At 35.3% G+C, this 27683-nt stretch overlaps 2 protein-coding genes across 2 annotated transcripts; one reads left to right on the top strand and one right to left on the bottom strand.

The window, feature by feature from the left end:
• Positions 3800-5151, bottom strand: LOC100152489 (olfactory receptor 13C8). Its single transcript, XM_001924498.2, has one exon. It carries the CDS (start codon positions 4947-4949, stop codon positions 3987-3989), a length of 963 nt encoding a protein of 320 aa, XP_001924533.1. The 5' UTR covers positions 4950-5151; the 3' UTR covers positions 3800-3986.
• On the top strand, positions 25657-26645 carry LOC100157720 (olfactory receptor 13C3). The gene has a single exon (XM_005660310.2). It carries the CDS (start codon positions 25689-25691, stop codon positions 26640-26642), a length of 954 nt encoding a protein of 317 aa, XP_005660367.1. The 5' UTR covers positions 25657-25688; the 3' UTR covers positions 26643-26645.

The following is a 27683-nucleotide window of genomic DNA, read 5'->3' as shown; positions in this document are numbered from 1 at the left end:
CAGAGCCACAGCAATAAGGGATCCGAGCTGCGTCTGCAACCTACACCACAGCTTACAGGCAACGCCAGATCCTTAACCCCCTGAGCAAGGCCAGGGATCAAACCCACCACCTCATGGTTCCTAGTCGGATTCGTTAACCACTGTGCCATGACGGGAACTCCTGGAGATTTTTATTAATTACTTTTAATTGAATTGAGAGAATCCGAACTGTTTAATATAATTTCATTGAACTTTGCTGATTGTTGCTTTCAGCCTAACAACATATTGGTTTTTATACTTGTTTCACATAGACTTTTAGGATAATGTGTATTCCATAATAGTTGATTGTTAAGTTTTTTAACTATTTTATTCAAATTTAAGACTCTCTACCTCCTGGTTGTGACATCAGGTATTTCTGCATTTCTGAAATCAGGTTTTCTGTTCTGTAAAGTTGGGGAAATAGTAGCTCTTTGAAGAGTTAGCATGATGATTCAATAATAAGATCTTTATAGGGAGTCCCCATCATGGCTAATGAACCCAACTAGTATCCATGAGGGTATGGGTTTGATCCCTAGCCTCACTCAGTGACTTAAGGATCTGGCATTGCCGTGAGCTGTGGTGTAGGTCACAGATGTGGCCTGGATCTCATGTTGCTGTGGCTATGGTGTAGGCCAGCAACTACAGCTCTGATTTCACCCCTAGCCTGGGAACCTTCATATGTGCAAGTGTGGCCCTAAAAAGCAAAAAAAAAAAAAAAAAAAAAGCACCGGAGTTCCCGTCATGGCGCAGTGGTTAACGAATCCGACTAGGAACCATGAGGTTGAGGGTTCGATCCCTGCCCTTGCTCAGTGAGTTAACGATCCGGCGTTGCCGTGAGCTGTGGTGTAGGTTGCAGACGCGGCTCGGATCCTGCGTTGCTGTGGCTCTGGCGTAGGCCGGTGGCTACAGCTCTGATTCAACCCCTAGCCTGGGAACCTCCATATGCCGCGGGAGCGGCCCAAGAAATAGCAACAATAACAACAACAACAACAACAACAAAAGACAAAAAAAAAAAAAAAAAAAAAAAAGCACCAAAAAAACCCCAACCCTCCCCCCCAAAAAAAAACAGCAAAAAGAAAGAAAAAAAGATGTTGATAAATTATTTTGGAAACTATACGTACCATCCTCAAGTTATTTCTCCATTCATTTATTTATGCATCATTTCAACAAATTTGTAGAAATAGCCTACCTGTGCCAGGTGAGTGGTAGGTATGCATAAATAAGAGAAAGGGGTTATATTTTTGTTTCTTTCTCTCAAGGTCCTAAGTTTATCCCTTTTCACATGTATTTCAGGGTTTAGTAAACCACTCAGTGTTTTCCTTTCATATGATCATATGGTAATTATTATATATCACTTTACACTAAAGAGATTTTTATAATCTACATTTTAGACATAAGGAACGAACTGTACAGGAAATGCATATGTCTTACTCAAGACCTGTCATTTAGTTGTGTACAGAAATGATAGTTGGACCAAATCTACTGCTTATACTCCGTCTGATTCACTATACTTCTCAAGCAGAGAACGGCATATTTTATTGTTTTTAAAGATACCTCAAGACAAAGTAAAGACTTAGCAGTGATGTTTATTTACCAGAAGTAAAAGCTGAGTTACAGACCCAAAACTCTAAGGAGGTGGCATTGGTGGGGTATTGGTTCTGGCCTATAGAAAAGTAGAACTGACACCACTACTGAAAGCAGTTAAGTCTTTGCCATTGTCATAGTAAAGAACCATAGCTGGAGTGATGCTGACATGAACAAGAAGCAAATAGTGAGGGCCAAGTCTGTTATCTTCACCCAACTTTCCATTCTCTCTCTAGCAACACTTTTAGAAGAATTTAACAGAAGCTATCTAGCAAAGAAATGTGATTTTCAGTATCTCAAGCCCAACTCACAAGGCAGAACATAGAAAAGTAGATTTGAGGCCGAGAGACAGTAGCTTAATAGCATCAGAATTACTCTGTAAAAAAGGAAGGATGAAAATCTTGTGTCTACTCAAAACATTCTGGTCTATTAAAGCATGTCCAGCATTAACAATAAAAAAATCACCAGTGTTTATTGGACATTTAGGATGGTCTAGGTACTAATGCACGAATTAATTTATTTAATCTTATGAAGAAATCATAATTACCCGTTAGCAATAAAGGAAGGTATTAAGAGCTTCCTTTTACAATTAAGAGGAAGTTGTTATCTTTTACTTTAGATATGCGTTCTATATTTCAACTTTCATTGACTTCTCAAAGGTTTACAAGAAAGGATTACTTTCCTTTGTAGACATATCTGACTCAATTACTTTAGTGGAAATGGAGCTTCTACTTCTCACATCGGCACTGGTCCAATGTCTGCACTCTTCAGACAGTAGAAATTTTCTCAAGTTGGGGCCATCTTTGTCTTATCCTCCAATGCCCCCAAACCTATAGCTTTTCAATTCATTAAACAACTTGACTGTCTTTGGCCACTTCTTATATCCTCTTTTTGAAATTGTTGTCAGTTACCAGTTGTCCAGTTCTCCTGCTGCTTTGGGGCTGTGTAATGTAATGCAGAGTAAGAAAGAAGTCCTCATTATGACTGGTCTCTTCTCAAAGTCCAAGAGGAATTCTCTGCTATCAGGTCACCTCTATTTATCGGGTTAAAACTTAGGGTGCATTACTGGGGACCCTTTAAGCTTAGTTTCATTGTGTCCCAAATCCAGAAAAGTTATGGTAGCTGGTGAATAAAACCTCTTCCTCTACATTATGATATACATCACATAAGAAATAAAAGGTAGTAATTTATTAAGGGAGTTCATATGACAAAATGCCAATATAGTTCTTTTGTAAAATATCATATCGGATCAGATTTCATTTTGAGTAAACTTTGTTACTTCAGATATGACAGATATACATTTATGTGTTTATACATTATGTAATTCATTTATTTATTAGAAAATATTTATTGAGCATCTCTTATATGTCATCTTCTATTCTTTGAGATGTTGTAGGGTTATAAACAGACAATTTCTTGCTCACCGCATGAGAGAGCTTGTATGTTGGTGGACAAAAATATAAATGAACAAATTAAAAATAAATATATATGTGTTAATAATCACTTTAATTAACAGCATACTTATTTTAAGTCATAAAAGTGCTATTTATTTATTTATTTTTACTTATTTATTTTTGCTTTTTAGGGTTGCACTCATGGCACATGAAAGTTCCCAGGCTAGGGATTGAATAGGAGCTGCAGCTGCTGACTTACCTCAGAACCACAGTGATGTGGGATCTATGACATGTCTGTGATCTGCACCACAGCTCATGGCAATGCTGGATCCTTAATCCACTGAGCAAGGCCAGGGATTGAATCAGCGTCCTCATGGATACTAGTCATATTCCTAATCCGCTGAGCCACAACTGGAACTCCTTTTTATTTTTATTTATTTATTTTTTCGCTCTCAGGGCCACACTTGCAGCATACAGAAGTTCCCAGGCTAAGGGTTGAATTGGAGCTGTAGCTGCCAGCCAACACCACAGCCACAGCAATGCAGGGTCCAAGCAGCATCTGCAAGCTGTACCATAGTTCATGGCAATTCCGGATACTTAGCCCACTGAGTGAGGCCAGGGATCGAACCTGCATCCTCGTGGATACAAGTTGGATTTGTTTCGACTGTGTCACAACTGGAACTCCTCAAAGTGCCTTTTAGAACATCTTTTGCCTTTATTATTTTCTAAAGGGGTAAGAGTGATTTTGCTTTCCTAAGGCTTCCAAGAAGTGTTCAACATCTTGCATTTCTATAATAGTACTTTTAAACCATAAGTGTGTTTAATTTCTGCAGTTAGAACAAAAAATAATAGTAACAACAGCAATGAAATTATTTCTATCATATAGTTTTGAGTGACACATGGTGAATTTGTTTTCACAGGGTCTTTTTCTCTATTTGAATTTTGTCTGGAGCAGCTTTGAATACTGAGTCACATAGTGTAAGTCAGTATTTATATTCCATCAGAGAAGTTTTTCCTACCCAACATGTTCTTCACAGCAGCCTTTACATCCTTGTTCCTCAGACTATAGATCAGAGGATTGAGCATAGGTGTCATGACTCCATAAAAGAGGGAGATGAGGGCCTCAGTGATGTCTTGATTATCTATACCAACAGAGCTTTTAGACTTAGGCTTTGCATACATGAAGAAGATGGTTCCATAGAATATAATCACCACTGTGAGGTGGGCTGAGCAAGTGGAGAAGGCCTTACATTTTCCTTCAGTGGAAGGGATCCTCAGAATAGTAGCAACAATAAAAATATAAGAGATGGAAATTACTAGCAATGGAATAACTAGAACAATCAGATTTGACCCTGCCATGCTGATTATATTGATTGAAATATCAGCACAAGCCAATTTTAGGATAGCCAGAATCTCACAGACAAAATGGTTAATGACATTTTTAGAACAGAATGGTAATTGCATTGCTAGAGATGTCTGCACCATTGAGTCAACAATCCCAGAAACCCAGGATCCAACCGCCATGGACACATAAGCACCTTTGTTCATGATGACATGGTATCTCAGTGGGTAGCAGATGGCCACATAGCGGTCAAGTGCCATCATGCCTAGAAGCACACACTCTGTGGCCCCCATGGCAAAAGAAAGGAACATTTGTACCATGCACCCAGAGAAGGAAACCCTTTTCCTTACTGTCATAAAGCTGTCAAGAATTAATGGGACAGAGGAGCTTGTGTAGCAAATGTCCAAGAAGGAAAGATTACAGAGGAAGAAATACATGGGGGTGTGCAAGTGAGGATCGTAGAAGATTACTGAGATAAGGACTCCATTTCCCAGCAGGATCATCAGGTACATCCACAGAACTAACACAAAGAAAACTGTCTGGAGCTTGGGGTGGGCAGAAAGCCCAACCAGGACAAATTCTGTCAATGTGGAATCATTGGTCTTTCCCATATTGCATATATTCTTTCTCCAACAACACTCTATGGATGATAGAACAGAAATTTGTTAATACAGTGTCTGAAAGAGCTCCTCTTTCAAGAATCATATCCTTGTTACCATAGTTTGGTATTTGGATGCAATAATATAACTCTGGGACAAATTTCTTATTGTGAGCCCAGGCCACTAGAGAGGATCCTAACCTGATTTCTCAGGGTTAAGAGAAGACATTTGATTATAGGATGTTTGGATTCCAAGCCATTTTATTGCCATTTTTTCTAGTTCTACCTCTTCACACATTGACTATAAATCAGTGATTTATAGCCTGGATGCAGCATATAGATGTGCTTTGTTTGGAAGTGATTCCTGCACAGTGTTTTAAATTTGAATTACAGTTTATGTTGTGAGCCACACAGGATGTCCAAATTTGAATTACATTTTAAAATGAACATTTTTATAGCCAAGACATGGAAAAAACCTAAATGTCCATCACAGATGATTGCATTAAGAAGATGTGATATATATACACAGTGGAATACTCCTCAGCCATAAAAAAGAACAAAATAGTGCCATTTGCAGCACATGGATGGAACTAGAAACTCTCATACTAAGTGAAGTAAGTCAGAAAGAGAAAGACAAATACCCTATGATATCACTTATATCTGGAATCTAATATATGGCACAAATGAACTTTTCCACAGAAAAGAAAATCATGGACATGGAGAACAGACTTGTGGTTTCCAAGGGGGAGGGGAAAGGGGAGGGAGTGGGATGGACTTGGAATTTGGGGTTAACAGGTGCAAACTATTGTGTTTGGAATGGATAAGCAATAAGATCCTGCTGTATAGCATTGGGAATTATATGTAGTCACTTATGATGAAGCATGATAATGTGAGAAAAAAAAATGTATACATGTCTGTGTGACTGGGTCACCTTACTGTACAGTAGAAAATTTACAGAACACTATAAACCAGATATAATGGAAAAAATAAAAATCATCATAAAATAAAAAAGATAAAATGAATATTTTAAAGGCAGGAGCTATCCTGGTGCAGGCCGGCAGCTACAGCTCTGATTAGACCCCTAGCCTGGGAACCTATATGCCACAGGAGCAGCCCTAGAAAAGGCAAAAAGACAAAAAAAAAAAATAAAGGCAGGAGCTATGATACAAAATCTATTTTCAGTTTTTCTCCATAAAAGTATAATATTTGAAAACATTGGCCCAGTTTCCATTACGGAACTCATTTATAAGTGACCCATTGTATTTGAGCCATGTTCTCCATTCTACAAGACTACCCCCACCCTTTTTTGCTTGTTCCTGGAGATGACTATTAGTTGCCAATTAACGTATTATTCTCAGTTGATCTCAATCAGTTATATTATTAGCTGATAGATTATATACATATTTGAATTCTTGACCCATGTCTGCATGGACAGCTTATCTACTAGACACAGTAGGAAACTATGAAAATGTTTTGATTTTTTAAAAAAAATTCAAGTAAAACAATGATTTTCAGTTTTAACATGTAATATTAGTATATTTATCTTTATGCCCATGTAGTATAAAATATAAATCTTAATGTTATTTCATGGAAGAAAGGGCCCATGAAGGCAAAAAAGTCTATGGCCCATCATAATGCAGCCCTGGTTGAGTCTCTTTTTAGCACTCAGTATGGTCCTCTGGTGGCATAGGTAGTCTTTGCATAGTGCCTCACTGAGGATAGTAGCCTCACTGAAGGGACATGTCTTTACATTACCCCAGTATCTAACTACTTTGATATGACTAGGGATTATGTATTCAAATAAATGTGTTCTTTAAATAGAAATTAATTGAAAGCATTTAGAAATACAATTTTATTCTGGATTTGCATTGTAATATTGTGTATCTTAGGCCCTACATAATTTATTTTTACCTTATGTGAAAACTATCACTTAGGGAATCAACTGTAGTAAAAGTGTTTTTATTCCAAATATATACGTTTAACTAAATCAATGACAAATAACTATCATTTTTTCACAAATAAAATATATAAGAACCAAAATATAGAAAAAAAGAGAGAATTCCTCTGGTTGAAGATACACTGGTTTGGAGGGAAGAAAATGTACTATCTCCTTAGTACCTTATTTGCTCTTCTTCCATCAGTTTGATTTTTATAGAATTCCAAGGGGTGTAGTTTGAAAACCAACTTATTGCAGTAAGAAGTAATATTAATAATCTGCATTTTAAAATAATTTCATTAGCAACATGTTTTAAAATAATGTATTATTGATTATTCTGTGACAGATGCATTTCTAAATGCTTGTATTCATAACAATTCAAGGAAGTAAGGACTATTATCATATGGTATATGGATTATCCTTCCTTAAATACTTGGTAAACATCACCAGTAAATCATGATATGATTAAAGAAAATAAAAAGCAACTATTCAAGGGTGAAGGAGGAGGAGGTGGAATGGATGAGTAGTTTGGGGTTGGTAGATGCAAATTATTACATTTAGAATGAATAAGCAATGAAGTCCTACTGTGTAGCACAGGGAATTATATCCAGTCTCTTGGGATAGGACATAGGAAGATAGTATGAGAAAAATAATGCGTGTATATATACAATATAATATATAATATATAGGTATGGCTGTGTCACTGTTATAAAGCTAAAATTGACATGACACTGTAAAATCAACTGTACTCTAATAAAAAAATAAAAATGTTAAGTAGAAAAAAAGCAGTTATTTCAAAAGAGGCAGGAAACAAATTTGATGAAGATCAATTCATAATTTTCATATAAACTATTTTAAGTTCACAAATAGAAAGTAATATCTTAATCTTGAAAGGAAACTACATACCAGAAATCTATAGGAAATTACCATTCATTAATAATTAATTGAGAGTTTATACATTGTCATTAAGATCTGGGTTAAAATAAGGATGCTTACCCTATAGCTAGTGTTTAATATAGACTTAGTAGTCCTGGTCAGAGTCATAAGACAAGAAAAAAGCAGAAGCAACAATAAAAAGAGAATAAAAAACTTGTAAGACGATTAAAAAATTAGTAAGATTTCTGGATGTAAGATCAATGGAAAATCAGTAGTCCTCTTTATATTACCAATAAATGATTAGCAAACAAAATAGAAATAAATATAAAATAAATTATAAAACATCTGAGTTTTATCCTAATGACTCATGTACAAGATCTTTACAGAAGTCATCTAAAAATTAAAATAAAAAGCATAGTAAAATATAAGTAATTCAAAAGGTGTAATATATTAATGAATGGTATAAAAATAAAAGGCTGCCATTTTTTCTCCAAATTAGTTTATACATTAAATTAAACATATTCAAAAATTTAGCTGGATTTTTTTGAGGAATGTGAATACCTGTTCTAAAATTTCTATGTAGGAATAAAATTGGACATCTTGCACACAATTTTATAAAAAAAATAAGGGGAAAATCAATATTTAGAACACACAACAAAGCCACAGTAATAAAAATTCAATGAGAATGGTTTAGGGACATAGTCCAGTAGAAAAGAAAAGAGATCTCAGATATAGACATATGTTTATATGGGAATTTGATATATCATAAAGCTATATAGCAAACATGCACACACACACACACACACACACACACACACACACACACACACACACACACACACACACACAGAGTATATGATATACCCTAAACAAAGGGGAAGTGATAGCATAGTAAGTCATGTTAAGAAAATCTTTCTATATGAAAAAAATTTGATCCTAGGATTATCATATATACAGTTGGAAATCAGATGCAAAAAAATATTAAATTAATAAAAGACACCATATAGAAAATTTTGGAAGCTTAAAAACACAGAAGGGTTTCCCTAAAGTCTCGCAAGTACATGGAGAGGTTTTAACACTTAGAAAATCTGAAAAATGCTTGTCCCCTTATAGTCCTGGCCAAGAACTTATCTGGGACATATTCAATTGTCCTATGCAATTTTAATACAGCCAGAGAGTTTTCCAGTATATCAGTATACTCTCATCAGAATTCTATCACCCCCATGTTTGCCAACATTTGATATCATCTACTTTTCTAAAGAAAATTAATATTTTATGGCTGTTTTAATGAGAATTTTTCTGATTTTTGAAGTGGCTGCTCCACATTGGCCTGTCTGTTTCTCAGTGTAAATCATGGCATTCTATTTCACAGTAGTGTCTGTGCACTAGTGTGAATCAACCTCTGTGAATGAGATCCAGCCTCTTCTTGTTTATTTATTTATTTATTTATTTAATTTTTTTTTTTTTTTTGTGGGGCTGCACCGGCAGCACGTGGAAATTTCCAGGCCAGGGGTCTAATCAGAGCTGTAGCTGATGGCCTACACCACAGCCACAGCAATGCTGGATCTGAACCATGTCTGGGGCCTACACTACAGCTCATGACAACGCTGGATCCTTAACCCATTCAGCGAGGCCCTGGATTGAACTCTTGTCCTCATGGATCCTAGTCTGGTTTGTTACCAAGGAGCCACGATGGGAACTCCCTCTTCTTGTTTTAACAAATAAATCTTGGGTTTGTGGGGTAAGAAACAGAATGTGGATCTTGGTTAAAAAGCTTCAGCAACAGAAACAACAAAACACACCGTATTGATGTATGGTGAGATCTGTGGGTAGGAAGCCATACAGTTTCTCTTGGGGGAAACCTCTGAATCATGGCCTGTGTTTTATTCAAACTCTGAGTACATACAGTCAGACTTCAAAGAAGGGGAAATCATCTGAGAGAGGGCTAGGGCAGTATTTCATTGCGTCAATTGAATTTGACTTTGATGAGGTGAGGAGGAATAGTCTTAGGTAATGGGCTGGGATCAAAATGCAATCAGTGGGGCTAGGTTAAAAAAACAAAACAAAAAAACAACCAACAACCAATGTACAGGGGTGCAGTGGTAAAAAAAAAAGAGAAACAAAGATTTGCCAGTTTGTGAAGTATATTAAATGTAGTATTAAGGAATTATAATTTATTCGCCAGACAATTGGGAGCCTTTAGAATTTTGACCACGGGGGTATTAAGGATGGAAAACATAGGGGAAAAAGAGGTTAATAAGGTTAATGTAGAGGCATTCTTTAGGTTATGTACTTTTCTCAACAATATTGTACTGTGACCTATGCTTGGTAGGTCTGTGAACATTGTTATTCTGGGCAGTCATTGGCTCCTCCTCTAGTTTGTAGAAAATCTGACTCACAATTCATCTTATTTTGGAACTACACACATAATGATTCATTTTAGGTCAAATTGGTATCAAAAAGTTTTAATTTCCTTGGCAAAAACACAATCTGCCTGTTTCCTCTGGGTTTTCAGCCCACTCCTGTGAAAACTAAAGTGAATCTAGCTTAAGCCTGAAGTGAGACCAAAGCTCTCTTGGGTCCTTCATCGCTAGTTCTTAACCGATGGCTTTAGTTACTAAACTAACCAAAGTAATAATAATTGCTTCATCCTATCTGGGCTTTTCTTTTTTTCTGTTTTTTTTTGTTTGTTTGTTTGTTTATTTTTAACTTCTGAGACTGAAGGGCACTTATATACCCAAGGAAAAAGAAAATCATCTCAATGAGTTGAAAGATTGATGCCCTCGGAGTTCCCTTCATGGCTCAGTGATTAAAGATCCTGACTAGGATCTATGAGTATGTGGGTTCAATCCCTGGCCTCGCTTGGTGGGTTGAGAATCCAGTGTTGCCCTGAGCTGTGGCGTAGGCCACAGATGCGGACTGGATCCCGTGTTGCAGTGGCTGTGACTTTGGCTGGAAGCTACATCTCTGATTAGACCCCTAGTCTGGGAACATCCACGTGCTGCCAGTGCTGCCCTAGAAAGACCAAAAAAAAAAAAAAAAAAAAAAGATTGATGCCCTTCTGCTGTTTTCATGTTTTTTTCTTGTTGTTGTTTTTTTGTTTTTGTTTTTGATAGCTTTCACTGTCCCTAGAAAAATTCTCTTCTAGAATTAGTGAGTTTATGGAGTTATGGCTCACTAGATGAAAAGGACACATTTATTTTGTCTTCAGTTTTCCTCCAAATGCCTTACATATGATGAACATTATAAGCAATAGCAGTTAAATATTTATATGAGTGTTAAAAAAAACTCTGGCTACATCTCTTATGAACTCTCACATTATACTCACATTTTTAAGCTTTTCTCAGCAACTGTGTTTTCACCTATGTAATGGAGCAACCTGGTCTGAATTTAATTATTATGCAGTTTATAGTATAGAAGGGGAACTTAAAACACATTTAACTCTTTCTTGAGTAATAATTAGTTGTAGTTAAAAGAGGATAAGACCTGAAATTACACTCTTAGGAAACCCAACTCCAAATTCTAGATCTTTCGCATGCTGGAGAAATGAGGGATGCACTACTCTTCAGTCTGGGCTTAGTTATCTGTAAAATTACCAAGAGCTTCTTCGTAAATTTCGGGAGTGAATCCAATGATGTGATACAGAGAAGGCATTTTGCAAGCTAAGTATCCAAATGCTTGTTCATTCATTCATTCATTCATTCAACACATGTCTTAGTAGGTGCCAGGCAATATAACTAGGGATGGTGGTGAGCAAATGAAGTCATTGTAACATCTGTTTTTCTCAAGACCAAAGGATAATTGTTTATACAAATGTTTTAGCATTTGTTAAACAACATAATATTTTACTTTTATATGGCTTTACAATTTTGAAGCTTACAAAGAATTTTCCTAAGCTACCGCCTTTTCATTTAGAAACAAGGAAAGCAATTCTGAGGGAAGGTAAATACCTTCTCAGTGTTCTGTGCTTAATTATTTGTGTGTAGGAAGCAAGTGTAGACTGGCTCTAAAGCTCATACTCTTTCCAAAACACTGTTATCTCAGACAGAGAAGCTGTGTTAATCTTATTGGCTTTAGGGGCAATTGGAGAGAGGCTAAATTAAGTAAACTTGAAATCCAAACAGAATAACAGACATATAGAGAATATGACAACTGCAGATTTGATCCACTGAGCCAAATTTGTCCTACAAATTATAGCTCTTAGTACAGTGAAGGAATAGATGGAATAGATGCTCTCTCTCTCTCTTTTTCCTGGAACACTTCTGTTATACAAAGTTAGTAGATTAATCCAGGTCACTTATATTCAAAATGAGAGATAAGGGCCTTATTGTAGATTTTTGTTTCCATGTAATTTATTCTCCAGAGTCAAAGCTCACTCTGGAACTCAGAGGTACTAGGATAAAGAGGTGCTAGTTACAGTGATCCTGGCTCAAGGATCTTCCAGAAAGGATTCATGAAAGAGATGGTTTACGTTTATTCATATTTATAGAGATAAATATAGGAATTATATTTTGTCTTAATTAATTTGAATTCAATTATTTTGAATATACTCATTTAGATGATATGGTATCTCAGCTATTTTAAAAAGCTTTTAAATGTTTTTTTTTTTAATATGGTGGTCATAGCAACTTTTTTTTTTTTTTTGGTCTTTTTGATTTTTAGAGCTGCATCCATAGCATTTGGAGGTTCCCAGTCTAGGGGTCTAATTGGAGCTACAGCTGCTGACCTCTGCCAGAGCCAGAGCAACACAGGATCAGAGCCGCATCTGTGACATATACACAGCTCGGGGCAACACCAGATCCTTAACCCACTGAGCAAGGCCAGGGATCGAACCTGCAACCTCATGGTTCCTAGTCAAATTTGTTTCTGCTACACCATGATGGGAACTCCCATAGCAACTTCTGAAGATGGTCAAATGATTGCGTGGCAGTTCCACGCATTTGGGACAGAGAATTAATTTTTTTTCAGCAGATTATATGTACAGTAATAGCATTCAAATTGCTTAGATGCTAAAGAAAATGCCAGATAACACATTTGTTTTGCAATAATATCTCTAAGAGCACCAATCAAAGAAATATAATGTTCTCATTCTATCTGCTGCAGGGAGGGGAGGAGAGTCAGAGTGAATGCTTTTGAAGAGCCAGATGTGGCAAAGAGCACTGAATTTTATTTTAGAGTATCAAAGATTTGGAACCCTCCTTCTTTAAATGAGGCTAACTCCTACCTAAGATCTTTGTTCTGAATATTACTCAGCCATAGTCTAAAATACAACAGAAATCTTTATAACATCTAATGATGAAAACTTGACATGAGAAAATAGATATATCCAGTTAAAACATATAAAACTGATGTCTTACCCATAATTTGAAAAGCAATATTTACAACAGAAGAATATGGAACATTATGTAATTTATGTACCTCTGAGCCTGAGAAATGGTTTCCTTTTCTTGATTTGAGGTCACTCTCCTTATTAGCTGCTTAGCTTTACAGCCTCAAGAAGTGCTCTTCATTTTATGTAATAATTTTCAAGATAAAGTGAGAGGGCTATTAGTGAGCCTGAGATAACAAGCAGTGTGTGATACTTATTTTCTTCAAGTTTTGATTTATCAGTAGTTTATTCCTCAGTTAAAACTGATAGATGAATAGATTTAAAATATTCAGACTCTCAGGTCCAGAGTTTATAGTTCAATTTTAAAAAAAAGTAAGATGACCCATGGATTCTTGGGGCCTTTGTGGTTATCTAAATGTTTCTATACATTTTGAGCTCCAGAAACATCCTCCAAAGCATCAGCCATTAGCATTGAAAGGCAATTTAAATTCTTTTGGGGGCAAGCCAGAGAGGAGTCCAATATTTGCAACAAACTAAAATTAGCAATGTAAACATGGAGGATTAAAACCTTTCCAAAACTCCAGGGAGAATGTAGTTCAATCCAATTATATGATATAATTAGTATATTCTTGTAATGCAATTCGAACATGAAACATATCAATGTCTGTATTACCACAATATTTGAAAAATTTAAGACTCAAATAGAAAAAATCCTTTAATAAGTATTGGTGTTTTTGGGGAGAAATTATCTGAAAACTTCCCACAATTAATTGTGTAAATTGCCTTCATTTGCATAGTGCTTTCTGGTATCTAATATACTTCTCAGAATACTATTATGAGTCAGACCAGTTATTCCTATTATGCAAATATAGAGCCTCAGACTCTGAAAATTGAAACATTCTGATGAAGGTTGTTCAACCAGTATATAAGAGAATAAAAAAATCTCAAATTCAGCTTTTGTGGCTCTCTCGCCTGCAATCTATTTCCATCACTGCCCCATCTTGCACTTATAAGATCCTGAAATGAGCTGTTTTTCAGGGCCATACCCACAGCATACAGAGGTTCCCAGGCTAGGGGTCTAATCAGAGGTATAGCTGCTGGCCTGTGCCACAGCCACAGAAACGCCAGATCCAAGCTGTGTCTGCAACCTACACCATAGCTTATGGCAATGCCGGATCCTTAACCCACTGAACAAGGCCAGGGATTGAACCCGCAACCTCATGGTTCCAAGTTGGATTCGTTTCTACTGCACCACAACAGGGACTCCTGAAATGAGCTTTTAGAATTTTGCATTCCCCACTCTGCAATGGATATAGGAAAGTTAGGTTAGAAGAGTGTAAACAATTGAAACTGATAATTAAATGTCAATAAAAAATTAAAACTGAACTATATTTTCTCTCTAGATCCAAGTAAGAGTTGAAATATATGTAACAGAATGTAACTTTTTATTAAAAAGTATTCCTCTTTGACTTTAATAATAACACATTACACTCAAACTTGACTTTTGTCCCAGAGATGAATTCTTTCTCAATAATTTTCTGTTAAAGCTTTTTCAGATAAGCCTACTCTTTCAAATTGGTAATTTCTTTTTAACCTTCTGCATATCTTTTCTAAATTTAGTTCACCCTAAATGCTGTAATTTATGCTGCTCAGGCATCTGACATTTAATGCCAGAGAATAATAAATAATATCAGTTGAGTCATGGAAGAGGAGCATTTGCCTATGTGCTTTACATGTATTTAACTTATTTGATCCTTTTTACAGTTTTATGAGATATGTGCTATTATTACCTTCATTTCAAAGATTGAATAGCTGAGGAACAAAAAGATACTGTTCATTGCCTGTAAGATATATATACACAAGTCTGTGTATGTATGTATACAAACTGTGTGTGTGTGTGTGTGTGTGTGTGTGTCTGTGTGTATACACATAGATGTATATAGTCAAGTTTCTCTTGTGTATGCATGTATATATACAAGTTTCTTTTCAAAGACTGAAAAGCACTTAATGGCAGAAAACTTTCTACTTTACTTTTCTCTATCATGGCATTATCTCAAGATGTGCCTTGAGCCTGGTGGACACTCAGAATATATACTTGTAAACATATGGACAATTTTACCATATACATTTAGCTCCTCAAATGATGCTCTGTAGTTTGTAAGTTATGAAGTTATATGTTGTTTTAATATATATAATTATTGTTTGCTGTAGTAATTTTTATAAAAGCTGTAGTAATTTTTACTAAAGGACCACTAAAAAATAAAGGATGTTGAAAAGGAGATAAGACTTGAGTCCTCTTTCCAAACATCTTTCTCTGTCTCTTCAACCTGAAAACCTCAAAATCTGTATATTTTATGTACTAGTCTGCATATTTTATTGACATATAATTGGCATATAACCGTATAAGCTTAAGGTGTACAATGTGTTAATTTGATACACTTACATATTACATTAGCAATACTGCCAGAGTATTAACAAACATCTTTATCACATTACATAATTATAAGTTTTTGGTGGTGAGAACATTTAAAATGTAGTCTTTTAGCAACATTCAAGAGTATGACACAGTATTGTTAACTATCATCACAATTCTGTGCTTTAGACTACCAGAATTTATTCATATTCTAACTGCAAGTTAATGTGCTTTGACCAACATCTCCCCAGTTCCCTCACCCCATAGCCTCTGGTAACCACCTTTCTACTTTCTATTTCTATGATTTCAGCATTTTTACATTCCACATGTAAGTGCTATCATATAGTATTTGTCTTTCTCTTTCTGAGATCTCACTGGTGACAATGCCTTAAGTTTCATGCACATTGTCCCAAATGGCAGGATTTTCTTTCTCATGGGTAAATATTATTCCATTGTCTGTATATACCCCACATCTTTTATCCTTTCACCCATTGACAGTCACCTATGTTCTTACCATGTCTTGGCTATTGTCAATAATGCTGTAATAAACATGGGAGCACAGATATCTTTTTAATATCTTGTTTTCATTTTCTTTGGATGTTTACCCAGAAGTGGGATTGCTAGCTCACATGGTAGTTTTATTTTTAATTTTTTGAGGGATCTTCATATTGTTTTCCTAGTGGCTAAAGAAATTTATGTTCCCACCAACAGTGCACAGGGGTTTATTTTTCTCCAAATCCTTACCAACACTTGTTACCTCCTGTCTTTTTTTAAAATTTATTTATTTTTGTTATTTCCCCCAACTCATTTTTTTCCCACTGTACACCATGGGGACCCAGTTACACATACACGTATACATAATTTTTTCTCCCATTGTCGTGCTGCGTTGTAAGTATCTACACATAGTTCTCAGTGTTACACAGCAGGATCTCATTGTTAGTCCATTCCAAAAGCAATAGTTTGTATCCATTAACCCCAAGCTCTCAATCCCTTCTACTCCCTCCCTCTCCACCCGGGGAACCACAAGTATATTCTCTAAGTCCATGATTTTCTTTTCTGTGGAAAAGTTCATTTGTGCTGTATATTAGATACCAGATATAAGTGATATCATATGGAATATATACACAATGGACTACTACACAGCCATAAAAAAGAATGAGACAATGCCATTTGCAGCAACATGGATGGAAATAGAGACTATCATACTGAGTGAAGTAAGTCAGAAAGTGAAAGACCTCTTATCTTTTTGATGGCAGTCATTACAACTAAAGAGAAATGCTATTTCATCTCATGGTTTTGATTTGGATTTCCCTGATGATTAATGATGTTGAGCATCCTTTCATGTACCTGTTTGTCAATTGTATGTTTTCTTTGGAAAATATTTGCCCAGTTCCTCTGCCTATTTTTTTAATTGGACGTTTACTTTCTGTTTTTGACTTCTATGACTTTTTTATATATTTTGGCTATTAATCCCTTATCTGATATATTGTTTCCATATATTTTCTCCCATTCAGTAGGATGTGTTTTTAGTTTGTTAAGATTTCTTTTACTGTGTATTAGCTTTTGAGTTTGACATAGTCCTACTTGTTCAATTTTGCTTTTGTCACTTGTGCTTTTGGTGTTATAGCCAAAAAAAAAATCATTGCCGAGACAAGTGTTAAGGAAATTTTCCCTATGTTTTCTTCTAGGAGTTTTATAATGTCTGGTATTATGTTTAAGTGTTTAATTCATTTCAAGTTAATTTCATGAGTAGTGTAAAATAGGGGTATAATTTCATTTTCCTGCATATTGTTATCCATTTTTCTGTGCACATTTTATTGAAGCAACTGTACTTTATGCTTATACCTTCCTCGGTTAGTATTCTTGGCTCCCTTGTCAAACATTATTAGTTAAATGTATATGTGGGGATTTATCTCTGGAATCTCTATTCCATTTGTCTATGTGTCTATTTTTAAGTCAGTACCATACTCTTTTGATACCATAGCTTTGTAGTGTAGGCTGAAATCAGGAAGTGTAATGCTTTCAGGCTTATTCTTTCTCAGGATTCCTCTACTTGGGGTCTTTTGTGGTTTCATATGAATTATAGAATTTTTTTTTCTATTTCTGTGAAAATGCCTTTGAAATTTTGATAGGGATTGCATTGAATCTATAGATGACTTGTGTAGTATGTATATTTTAACAATATTAATTCTTCTGAAAATGTAAACTTGTATATCTTTCTATTTGTGTCTTCTTTAATTTCTTTAATTTTATCCAAGTCTTGTGGTTTCACCTCCTTGGTTAAATTAATACCTAAGTATTTTATTGTTTTTGATGATACTGTAAATGGGATTGTTTTATTTATTTCTTTTTTCAGACATTTTATTGTTAATATATATAAATGCAACTGATTTCTGAATGTTGATTTTACATCATAAAATTTTACTGCATTAATTGATTAGGTTGAGTCTTTAGGATTTTTTTTTTATACATAGGATTGTATTGTCTGCAAATAGAGATAATTTTACTTCTTCCTTTTCACTTTGGATCTATTTATTTACTTGCCTGAATGATCTAGATAGCACTCCCAGTACTATGTTAAATAACACTGGTAACAGTGTGTACCCTTGACTTGTTCCTGATCCTAGATGAAAAACTTTCTACTTTTAACCACTGAATATGATGTTAGTTGTGGGTCCGTCATTTAAAGCCTTTATTAAATTGAGGTATATTATTTCTATGCTCAATTTATTGATAATGTTTTATTAGGAAAGAGTGTTATATTTTGTCAAATTCTCTTTTATGCTTCTATTGAGATTATCATGTGATTTTAAACTTTCATTATATTAATGTGGTATATGACATTTGTTGATTTGTATATGTTTATGTCCCAGGGAAAAATATCACTTGATCATAGTATAGTCACTTTAATGTGCTATTGGGTTCAGTTTGCTAATATTTGGTTGAGAATTTTTGCATCTATATTCACCAGGGATATTGGGCCATAGGTTTTTATTTGTTTATTTGGTTGGGGTTTTTTAAATGATTTCAATTTTTTCCATTATAGTTGGTTTATTGTTTGTTTGTTTCTTATAATAGCCTTATCTGGCTTTGGTATTAGGGTAATGCTGGCCTCCTAAAATAAGTTTAAGAGTTATTCTTCCCCTTTAACATTTTGGGTGAATTTGAAAAGGATTGATATTAATTCTTCTTTAAATGTTTGGTAGAATTACTAGTAAAACAATCTGGTCCCAGGCCTGTCTTTGTTGGGAGGTCTAGAATTTTGATTCACTTTCCTTACTCATTATTGCTCAGTCTTTTTACTTTAGGAATTTATCAATTTCTTCTAGGTTATCCAATTTATTGGCATATAATTATTCATAGTAATCTCTTTATCCTGTGTGTTTCCTTGCTATCCTTTGTAATGTCTGTTCTTTTATTTCTCATTTGAGCCTTCCCTCTTTTTTTGTTCTTAGTTATCCTAGATAAAAGTTTTGTTTATCTATTTTATCTTCTCAAAGAACCACTCTTAGTTTTTGCAGTTTTGTCAATTTTTTCATGTGGATTTTTTTTTTTGGTATTTATTTCATTTATTTATACTCTGATCTACGTGTTTCCTTCCTACTGCTAACTTTTGGCTTAACTTATTCTTTTTCTAGTTCCTTTGAGGTTAAAGTTATGTTACTTGAGATCTTTCTTTTCCCTTAATATATGCTTTACCACTATAAACTTCCTTTTAAGAACCGCTTTTGCAGGATTTTATAGATTTTGGCATGCTTTGTTTCCATTTTATTGCAATATATTTTTTACTACTCTTTTGATTTTTTTAACTCTTTGGTTACTCATGAGTGTGTGGTTTTGTTTTCACATGTTTGTAAATTATCCAGTTTTCCTCTTGTTGATTTCTACTTTCATACAATTGGGGTATAAAAAGATACTTGGTATAATTTTAGTCCTCTTAAATATACCATGACTGACTTTGCAGATTATAATGGAGAGGTTTTGTGATCTACCCTGAAGAATGTTCCATGTGCCCTTGAGAATAATGCGTAATCTACTGCTCTTGGATATAATGATCTATATATGTCTGTTAGGTCCACTTGGTCGGAAGTATGGTTGAATTCCAACATTTCCATGTTGGAACTCCTTTCAGCATTTCTTTTAAGGTTGAGTCTAGTAGTGGTGAACACCTTCAGCCTTGTTTTTCTGGGAAAGTCTGTTTCTTCTTCACTTCATTTTTTTTTCTTAAATTTTTTTTATTATAGTTTATTTACAGTGTTCTCTCAATTTCTGCTGTACAGCAAAATGACCCAGTTATACATATATATATATTATATATATATATGCATTCTTTTTCTCACATTATCCTCTATCATGTTCCATCACAAGTGTTTAGACATAGTTTCCGGTGCTATACAGCAGGATCTCATTTCTTATCCGTTCCAAATGCAAGAGTTTGCATCTACTACCCCAAACTCCTAGTCCATCCCACTCCTTCCAATCTTCTTCATTTCTGAAGAATAATTTTGATGATATTCCGGGTTAATATCTACAATATAGCTGAGTAGACTTTCCTAAAACAATTTAATTCAATAATTTGTTATTTTCCTATCTAAATTCATGCCTCAAAGTGTCCATTCAGGACTTCTTTTTCTCTTCATTCCTCCTCACCCTCTTCCTCCCCCCTCCCCTCCACCCCCCTTCTCCTTCTTCTTTTTCTTCTTCTTTACTTTTGTGACTTTAAACATATGAATTCCATTTTTCCCTATGAATTTATTTGTTTTATTGCTTATCGGTATCTCATTTCATTCTAAAATATGCTGCACAATATTAACTTGCCTAAAAGAATAAATATACAAAAGCAAAAATGTTAAATGACAATATATTTAATTCACAGCAAATATCTGTTCTATTTCATTTATAAAATCTGAATTATTCTTCAATTCAAGCATTTCATTTTGGTAATTATCACTTGAGCTAGTCATTTCTTTGAATTTATTTTGGTAATCATAGTTTGAGCTAAAAACTCTCACATTTTATAAAGTTAGTTTTCTGAACAGTTGCCCCTGTTTCCAAACGTTATGTAGGTAGAATATCATTTCATTTGGGAGCTTTAGTTCAGCCACATTATATCCCCAACACCACTCTAAATTGTGTCTGTGGGACACTGTCCCTAATGCATCAGAATTTTATCTATTCCACAGATCTCTTGTTCCAACTTTAAATTGCTTTGGGAACTGGGGAACAATTACAACTGTTGCATATTAAATATTTACTCATTCACATCTGTGGAATCTGGCATAGTTTGTTGAGCCTGACTTTAATTCAGAAAGCTGACATAAGTACTAAAAGAACATGACAGGTTCTTTTTGGAGGTGGAAATAAATTATCAGTAAAATGGTAAGTCTTGAATACCTTGAAACTATATGTTTTCAATCTGTAGTTAAAGCTATTATTCAGTATTAATTTGTAATGTAAATAATCTGATGTAATACAGGTATAAATTTATTATCACCAAAATACAGCTGTGAGTCATTATAATTATTATTTCATTATTATTTATATATGTTAATCCTTATATCATTTCCATATGCTATCTCATTATTTCCTTAAAATATCCCTACAAGGAAAGTAAGGCAAGTATTTTTGTCACTATTTTATAAATGGGAAGACTGCAGCTATACATTAGAATCATAGAACTTCTAGGCTTTGATTCTAGTCCGAAATACTTTTCCACTACGCTAACTCCATCATATATGTTCCAATAAATAGTAGATGATCTGCTGTACTTATGGTGCATAAAATGGTAATTATTTGTGTAAGATGGCAGTTTGTTAGTACTGACTGAAAGATACTTTAAAAAATTAAAGCCTGCTGCAAATGAACAAATGTGACATATTAAAGTTTTCCTGATCATTAATCCACAAATGATGCACATGGAAATTGCTCAGGAGTTTAGAAAATAAGCCTTCACTTATTCAGTCAGAACCTATTATGTGCATTCACTGTATTAGGCTTAGCTGTAGGGGGATGAGCAAGACAGATAAGCTCCTTCCCCCATGTCTTTTGTTATCTCACAATATAACACAGTAATCTATATGGGAAAAGAAAGAATGGATGTGTATATATTAATTAATACACTGAATTAATTTCTTGAACAGCAGAAACTATCACAGCATTGTAAATCAACTATACTTCAATAAAGCTTTTAAAAATGAAAAAAAAAAAGTGTTAGGAGCTTAAATAAACCAAAGGTAGCAAGACAAACCTGGTTCAAGGTGGGTTTAACTTAGTGAGAGGATTTCTGCCTAGGAGGGAAAGGCTTGGAGCGTATGGAAGGGAGAAGCAGTTTAGGTAGCCTCAGATGCATTGTCATTGCAGTTGTCTGGAAGAGAAAGCCAAAGTCTCCCTAGTCCTGGACCCACAGTGCCTGGCCAGTAAATCCTAGGGTGTCCTGGTAAATCTTGCTGTCTTCTTCTTTTTGCATTAGTGACTAGTCTGATCAGGGTGCTCATGTCCCTTAGCCATTGCATCTTCTGACCAATTTCTGAGCCCCACTGGGGAGAATTTTGATATGTCATAAGAAGTAGCATCGAATAAGTGTCGAATCATTGCTTCCTTTCTCTGGACACTGTTGAATGAATGTAGTCAATTTGTCTTTGTGACCCAAACTTTTCCATGGTTCTTACTAACTATTCCCTGCTGTTGACACATAATTTCTATACCAATTTCTGGCAGCATTGTAATGTAAAGATAATGAACTTTGGATCTTTCCTCTTCTTGTTATTAGTCATGTAAATTAGTCAACTGAGCTAATTTCAAGCCTAAAATATAGCACATAAGGTTCTGAAATAAGAGTTGGATGTATAAATTAAATGAAGATGTTTCCTCCCCCTTCTCTTCTTTGAAGAAACTTCTGGCCTTAGGTATATAAATAAAATTTACAATCTCAGGAGTTCCCATCGTGGCTCAGTGGTAATGAACCCGACTGGTATCCATGAGGACACAGGTTCAATCCCTGGCTTCACTCAGTGGATTAAGGATCTGGTATTGCCCTGAGCTGTGGTGTAGGTTGCAGATGTGGCTCGGATCCTGCTGTTGCTGTGGCTGTGGTGTAGGCCAGCAGCTACATCTCTGATTAGACCTCTAGCCTGGGAAATTCCATACACCGCAGGTAAGGCCCTAAAAAAAGACAAAATATGAAGAAATAAAATAACAAATTTACAGTCTCATTCAGCCTAAATTCAATTTTCATCTCTGAAACTGAGATTTTTATATTCCCTTGTTTGTCTTTCTCTTTACAGTCAAAATATTTCTGTTGTATAGTTGTATATTCTTTTCTTTTCTTTTCTTTTTTTTTTTTTTGGCAGCACCTGTGGCCAGGGGTTGAATCTCAGTGGCAGCTGTGGCTGTATCCTTACCTCCAGATCCTGGAGTCCAGATGTGTATTGATTGATCGATTGATTGTCTTTTTAGGGCCACAGCTGCCACATATGTAGTTGAATTCAATCCCAGGCTAGGGGTTGAATCAGAGCTGTAGCTGCCAGCCTAAGCCATAGCCACTGCAATGTGGGATCTGAGCCACTTCTGTGACCTACAACACATCTCATGGCAATGCTGGATCTTTAACCCACTGAACAAGGCCAGGGATCGAACCTGCATCCTCATGGATTCTAGTCAGATTTGTTTCCGCTCAGCCAAGGTGGGAACTCCTGTTGTGTATTCTTAATTTCATTGTTTTGTAGTGAGAATCCATCTGTTAAGTTTGACTTCAGACTCTAAGTAATATCTGTTCTTCAGCAATTTCCCCAACTACTATCACACGGCTAAGTGGCAGAGTTGGAGGAAAATGGCTATGCTGAAATTCTCAAAACTATTTGCTCACGTGAGGGCTAAAATTGTGATTTTAACCAATGTCAAATTTGGTGGTGATTAAGGAAAGATCAGTTTTCACATCCAATCAGTAATATGACAAACCCATTAATCTAAATGTCTTAATTCCTTGTATAATGTTTCTGCTAAAAATCTCATAAAATCATATAACGTGATGTCAAGTTTGGAGGGTACTAATGTCACAGAGTCGAAGTGCTCAATTCATGTTCTGTGCTATCTAATGATGGACCCCTTCCCCACCAAAAGATGTGCCAAATTCTCTGATTTTTAGAGCCTTTCTGTGCAGCTGCCATACTTTTTTTCTGAGATGTGCCTGCCACCACTTCTCCATAAAAACTCCCTTGTCCAAAAAGGATGTGCTGCCAATCTGTTTACTCCTAACTTTTACTCACCTTCTCAATTTTTTTTCTTCCAAACATATCTAATTCTTTCCATCTTCCAGATCCAGCCCAAGTCTGAAACTCTTCCTGAATTCTCTCTGGCCTGATTTACTTCTCACAAACATCTTCCTTATGAGAAAATGTATAAATTTTACCCAAGCTAGGTAATGTCGTTATATTTATAATATATTTTCAGGTATACATTTCCTATATCCCTCTCTGAAATGTGAGCTTTGTAATGGCATCACTTTATTCTTTTATTTATTCTTACTGTGCTTAAATATGACTGGGTTCAAGATAAGCTGTCAATAATATTCAAAAGCTATTGCAGCAATCTGTCACACATTTAACCTGCTTTAAAATGTCTTTCAATAATATACTCTTCTTAAGAGTACTTAACTCTTTCAATAATGTTTTTTCTTAAGAGTATATGAATATTGAACTTTCTGTAAAACACAAAAGGAATATGTTCTTGTCATTTTCCAGGCTAGTATGCCAATTCTCATAAGGCAAAAGAAAATCTGTTTGTGTCAGAAAGGTGGATAATTTGCCAATTCAGTATAGATTAAACCCTTGCTACTCAAGTGATTTCAAGACCTGTTGGGTAAGTATTATCTGGGATCTTATGAGAAATGAGGAATCTCAGGAGCTGTCCTGAAGAATAAAATAGAATGTAAAGTTTTTTAAGATACACAGATGATTCATATGTGTATGAAAATTATAAAGCCATGAAATATACTTGGTCTAAGTTCCACTTTACTATTTAATACATGGTTGTTAACATTGGACAAATTCCTTTTTTTCTTTTTTGCTTTTTAGGCCCACACCCATGGCATATGGAAGTTCCCAGGCTAAAGACTGAATTGGAGTTGTAGCTGCTGGCCTACACCATAGCCACAGCAACATGGGATCTGAGCCGCATCTGCAACCTATGTACGCCACAGCTCATGGCAATGCTGGATCCTTAACTCACTGAACAAGGCCAGGGATCAAACTTATGTCCTCATGGATACTAGTTGGATTTGTTACTGCTGAGCCACAACAGGAACTCCTGGACAAATTCCATTTTTCATTTTTGAAGAAATTGGGATAATATAAACAATGATTATATTTTGTTATGCATAAAGTATACATATACACACATGTATACCTATTTATATAAAATATTTAAACTTTCTTGCTGTTTTCTTAGGTGGATTGAACTGAGTAAATTATGAAGAAACACTCTGAAGCTACAGAATAAAAATAAGTGAAGAGACTATATAATGTTCTTCAAAGATTGTAACATTCATGCAGAGCTGATCTATGCAATGGCCTTGCCATAGGAACAGTCACACAAGATACTAAGAAGAACTGGAATATAAGATTGATAACTGTATTTAAATAGATGTTAAATCTCAGTTTATACTATTCAGTTTATTATTATTAATTGTCTATAAAAAATTAAACAGACTGGTGTAAAGTATGCAGTGTCAGGTATAGAAAGAACTATGCACCAAAGAAGTCAGAGTGGTTGTAAAATCTTGACCACCATGAATTGCAGAATAAAATTTCCAGTTCTTGTTGAGTATTCTTTGGCCATCTCCACTGCTAACCTTCTGGGGCAGATGAAGTCAAGTTTATAGTTGGTAATTAGTCAGAAGTTTTAGAAGACTCAATCCAGGAGCATGTTCTCAACAGCAGAGAAAATTTACTTCTGTATGTTTGCCTGATCACAGGTAGATCTTTACATGTCAGCAATGGCATAGGTACTTCCATCATTCCCATTTCTATTATATTCTATTTATACACATCGTTGAAGATAGCTGAGTGTCATAGCGTCAAGTAAACACTCCTTATAAGACATTCTTAAAAAATCAACTGTTCAGGTAATATGTAACTTTTTATCCTTGGCAGTGAAAATATTTTGTATTAGTTCTTCCTGGGACAGCCTGAAAGCAGGCAAAATGGATAAAACTAACCAGACATTTTTGTTAGAATTTCTGCTTCTGGGTCTTTCTGGGTACCCAAAGATTGAGATTGTTTACTTTGCTCTAATTCTCGTTATGTACCTGGTAATTCTAATTGGCAATGGTGTTCTGATCATAGCAAGCATCTTTGATTTCCGTCTTCATACCCCCATGTACTTCTTCCTGGGAAACCTCTCTTTCCTGGATATCTGCTATACATCCTCCTCTGTTCCCTCGACTTTGGTGAGCTTAATCTCAAAGAAAAGGAATATTTCATTCTGTGGATGTGCAGTGCAGATGTTCCTTGGATTTGCCATGGGGTCAACAGAGTGTTTGCTTCTTGGTGTGATGGCTTTTGACCGCTACGTGGCCATCTGTAACCCTCTGAGATACCCCATCATCATGAGCAAGGTGGTGTATGTACTGATGGCTTCTGTGTCATGGTTCTCTGGTGGAGTCAACTCAATTGTGCAAACAGCTCTTGCCATGCAATTGCCTTTCTGTGAGAATAATATCATCAATCACTTTACATGTGAAATATTAGCTGTTCTCAAGTTAGCTTGTGCTGATATATCCCTCAATATTATCACCATGGTGATATCAAATATAGCCTTTCTAGTTCTTCCACTTCTGGTCATTTTTTTCTCCTACATGTTTATCCTCTATACCATCTTGAGAATGAGCTCAGCCACCGGGAGACGCAAAGCTTTTTCTACCTGTTCAGCACATCTGACTGTGGTGATCATATTTTATGGTACCATCTTTTTTATGTATGCCAAACCCAAGTCCCAAGAACTGCCTGGAGAAAGCAAGTTGCAAACTATTGACAAGCTCATTTCTCTGTTTTACGGTGTAGTGACCCCAATGCTAAATCCTATAATCTATAGCTTGAGAAATAAGGATGTAAAAGCTGCTGTAAAATATTTGTTAAACCGAAAACTTATCCAATAAGTATTTCAGAAAATGTAGATGTTTTCCTACCTATAAGATAAACTTATAGGTAAATCAGTAAGAACCTCCATTTGGGAAACCATGATTAAGGAAAGATATATTTATTTTTACCTTCACTAGCCCTACTCAGCAAGAATTACTGAGAACTATAGTTTGCTATAAACTCAGCTTCCAATGTTTTCTAACCCAGATCTCACAAGTACAATGAATTCCATTAAAATCTCATCCCCAGTGAGATCTGAAATGAGTGTTTCTGGTGTACCATGTAGAAATGCAGAAATCACACCTAACTTTGGAGATAGAATGGTAAGAATACAAAATATGCAATTTTACAAACAACCTAAATGATATTGAATAGTCTTTTCTTTGCAAATCATAGACTTGTAATGAGATAAATAACACCAGGTCCCAATGTCATTTAAAGTTTCAGTAAGTTGAAGAACACACATAGCATAGCCTCAACTTCATCGTGTCCTAAAATTTCAGAATTAAAGCTAAGCCTCCAAATTTATGACTAAAATTTCCTTCTGTGCACATCTTTTATTCTAAGCTAATACTTAAGAGAGCTAGATGTCTCCCCCCCAAAATCACTCTGTTAATATAAATTACACCCTCCTTACCCCTTTTTTCCAAGTCTATAAAGAGACATTTGGACCAGGAGAAGAAATAATCAAGGGCGTGTTCTACCTTGTGCAGAGAATACAATGAGTGGTGGGAGACGTTGCATTACAGTCTCTGTGGAGGAATGAGAGAGTTGTTTTCTCTAATCTAAGCCACGTGAAAGGATGCTACAAAAGAACTCTTAAGGTTCTGGGCATCTGCAAAGAAAAAGAGTCTGGTTTCTGGCTTGAAGAGTGGAGGCCTGCTGAGCTCTTGAGGCTGTAGACTAGAAGAGGAGCTAATCTAGAAAAGGAAGAAAGTGGGTAATCTAGGCCAAAAATTAAAATGTTTCAAATCTGCCTGCAATGTTCTTATAGGCTCAAAAAGAGTGATAAAAACCATGATTGGGGAAAGTAAATTAGTGCTCATCATTTTCCAATG

This window comes from Sus scrofa, chromosome 1 (genome assembly GCF_000003025.6).
Source record: "Sus scrofa isolate TJ Tabasco breed Duroc chromosome 1, Sscrofa11.1, whole genome shotgun sequence".
NCBI classification, from domain to species: domain Eukaryota; kingdom Metazoa; phylum Chordata; class Mammalia; order Artiodactyla; family Suidae; genus Sus; species Sus scrofa.
Note: the sequence above shows the minus strand (reverse complement) of the source record. Positions and strands in the feature narration are given on the sequence as shown.

Coding starts and splice junctions, on each gene's coding strand:
- LOC100157720 (XM_005660310.2), top strand. CDS start 25,689: ATGGATAAAACTAACCAGACATTTTTGTTAGAATTTCTGCTTCTGGGT.
- LOC100152489 (XM_001924498.2), bottom strand. CDS start 4,949: ATGGGAAAGACCAATGATTCCACATTGACAGAATTTGTCCTGGTTGGG.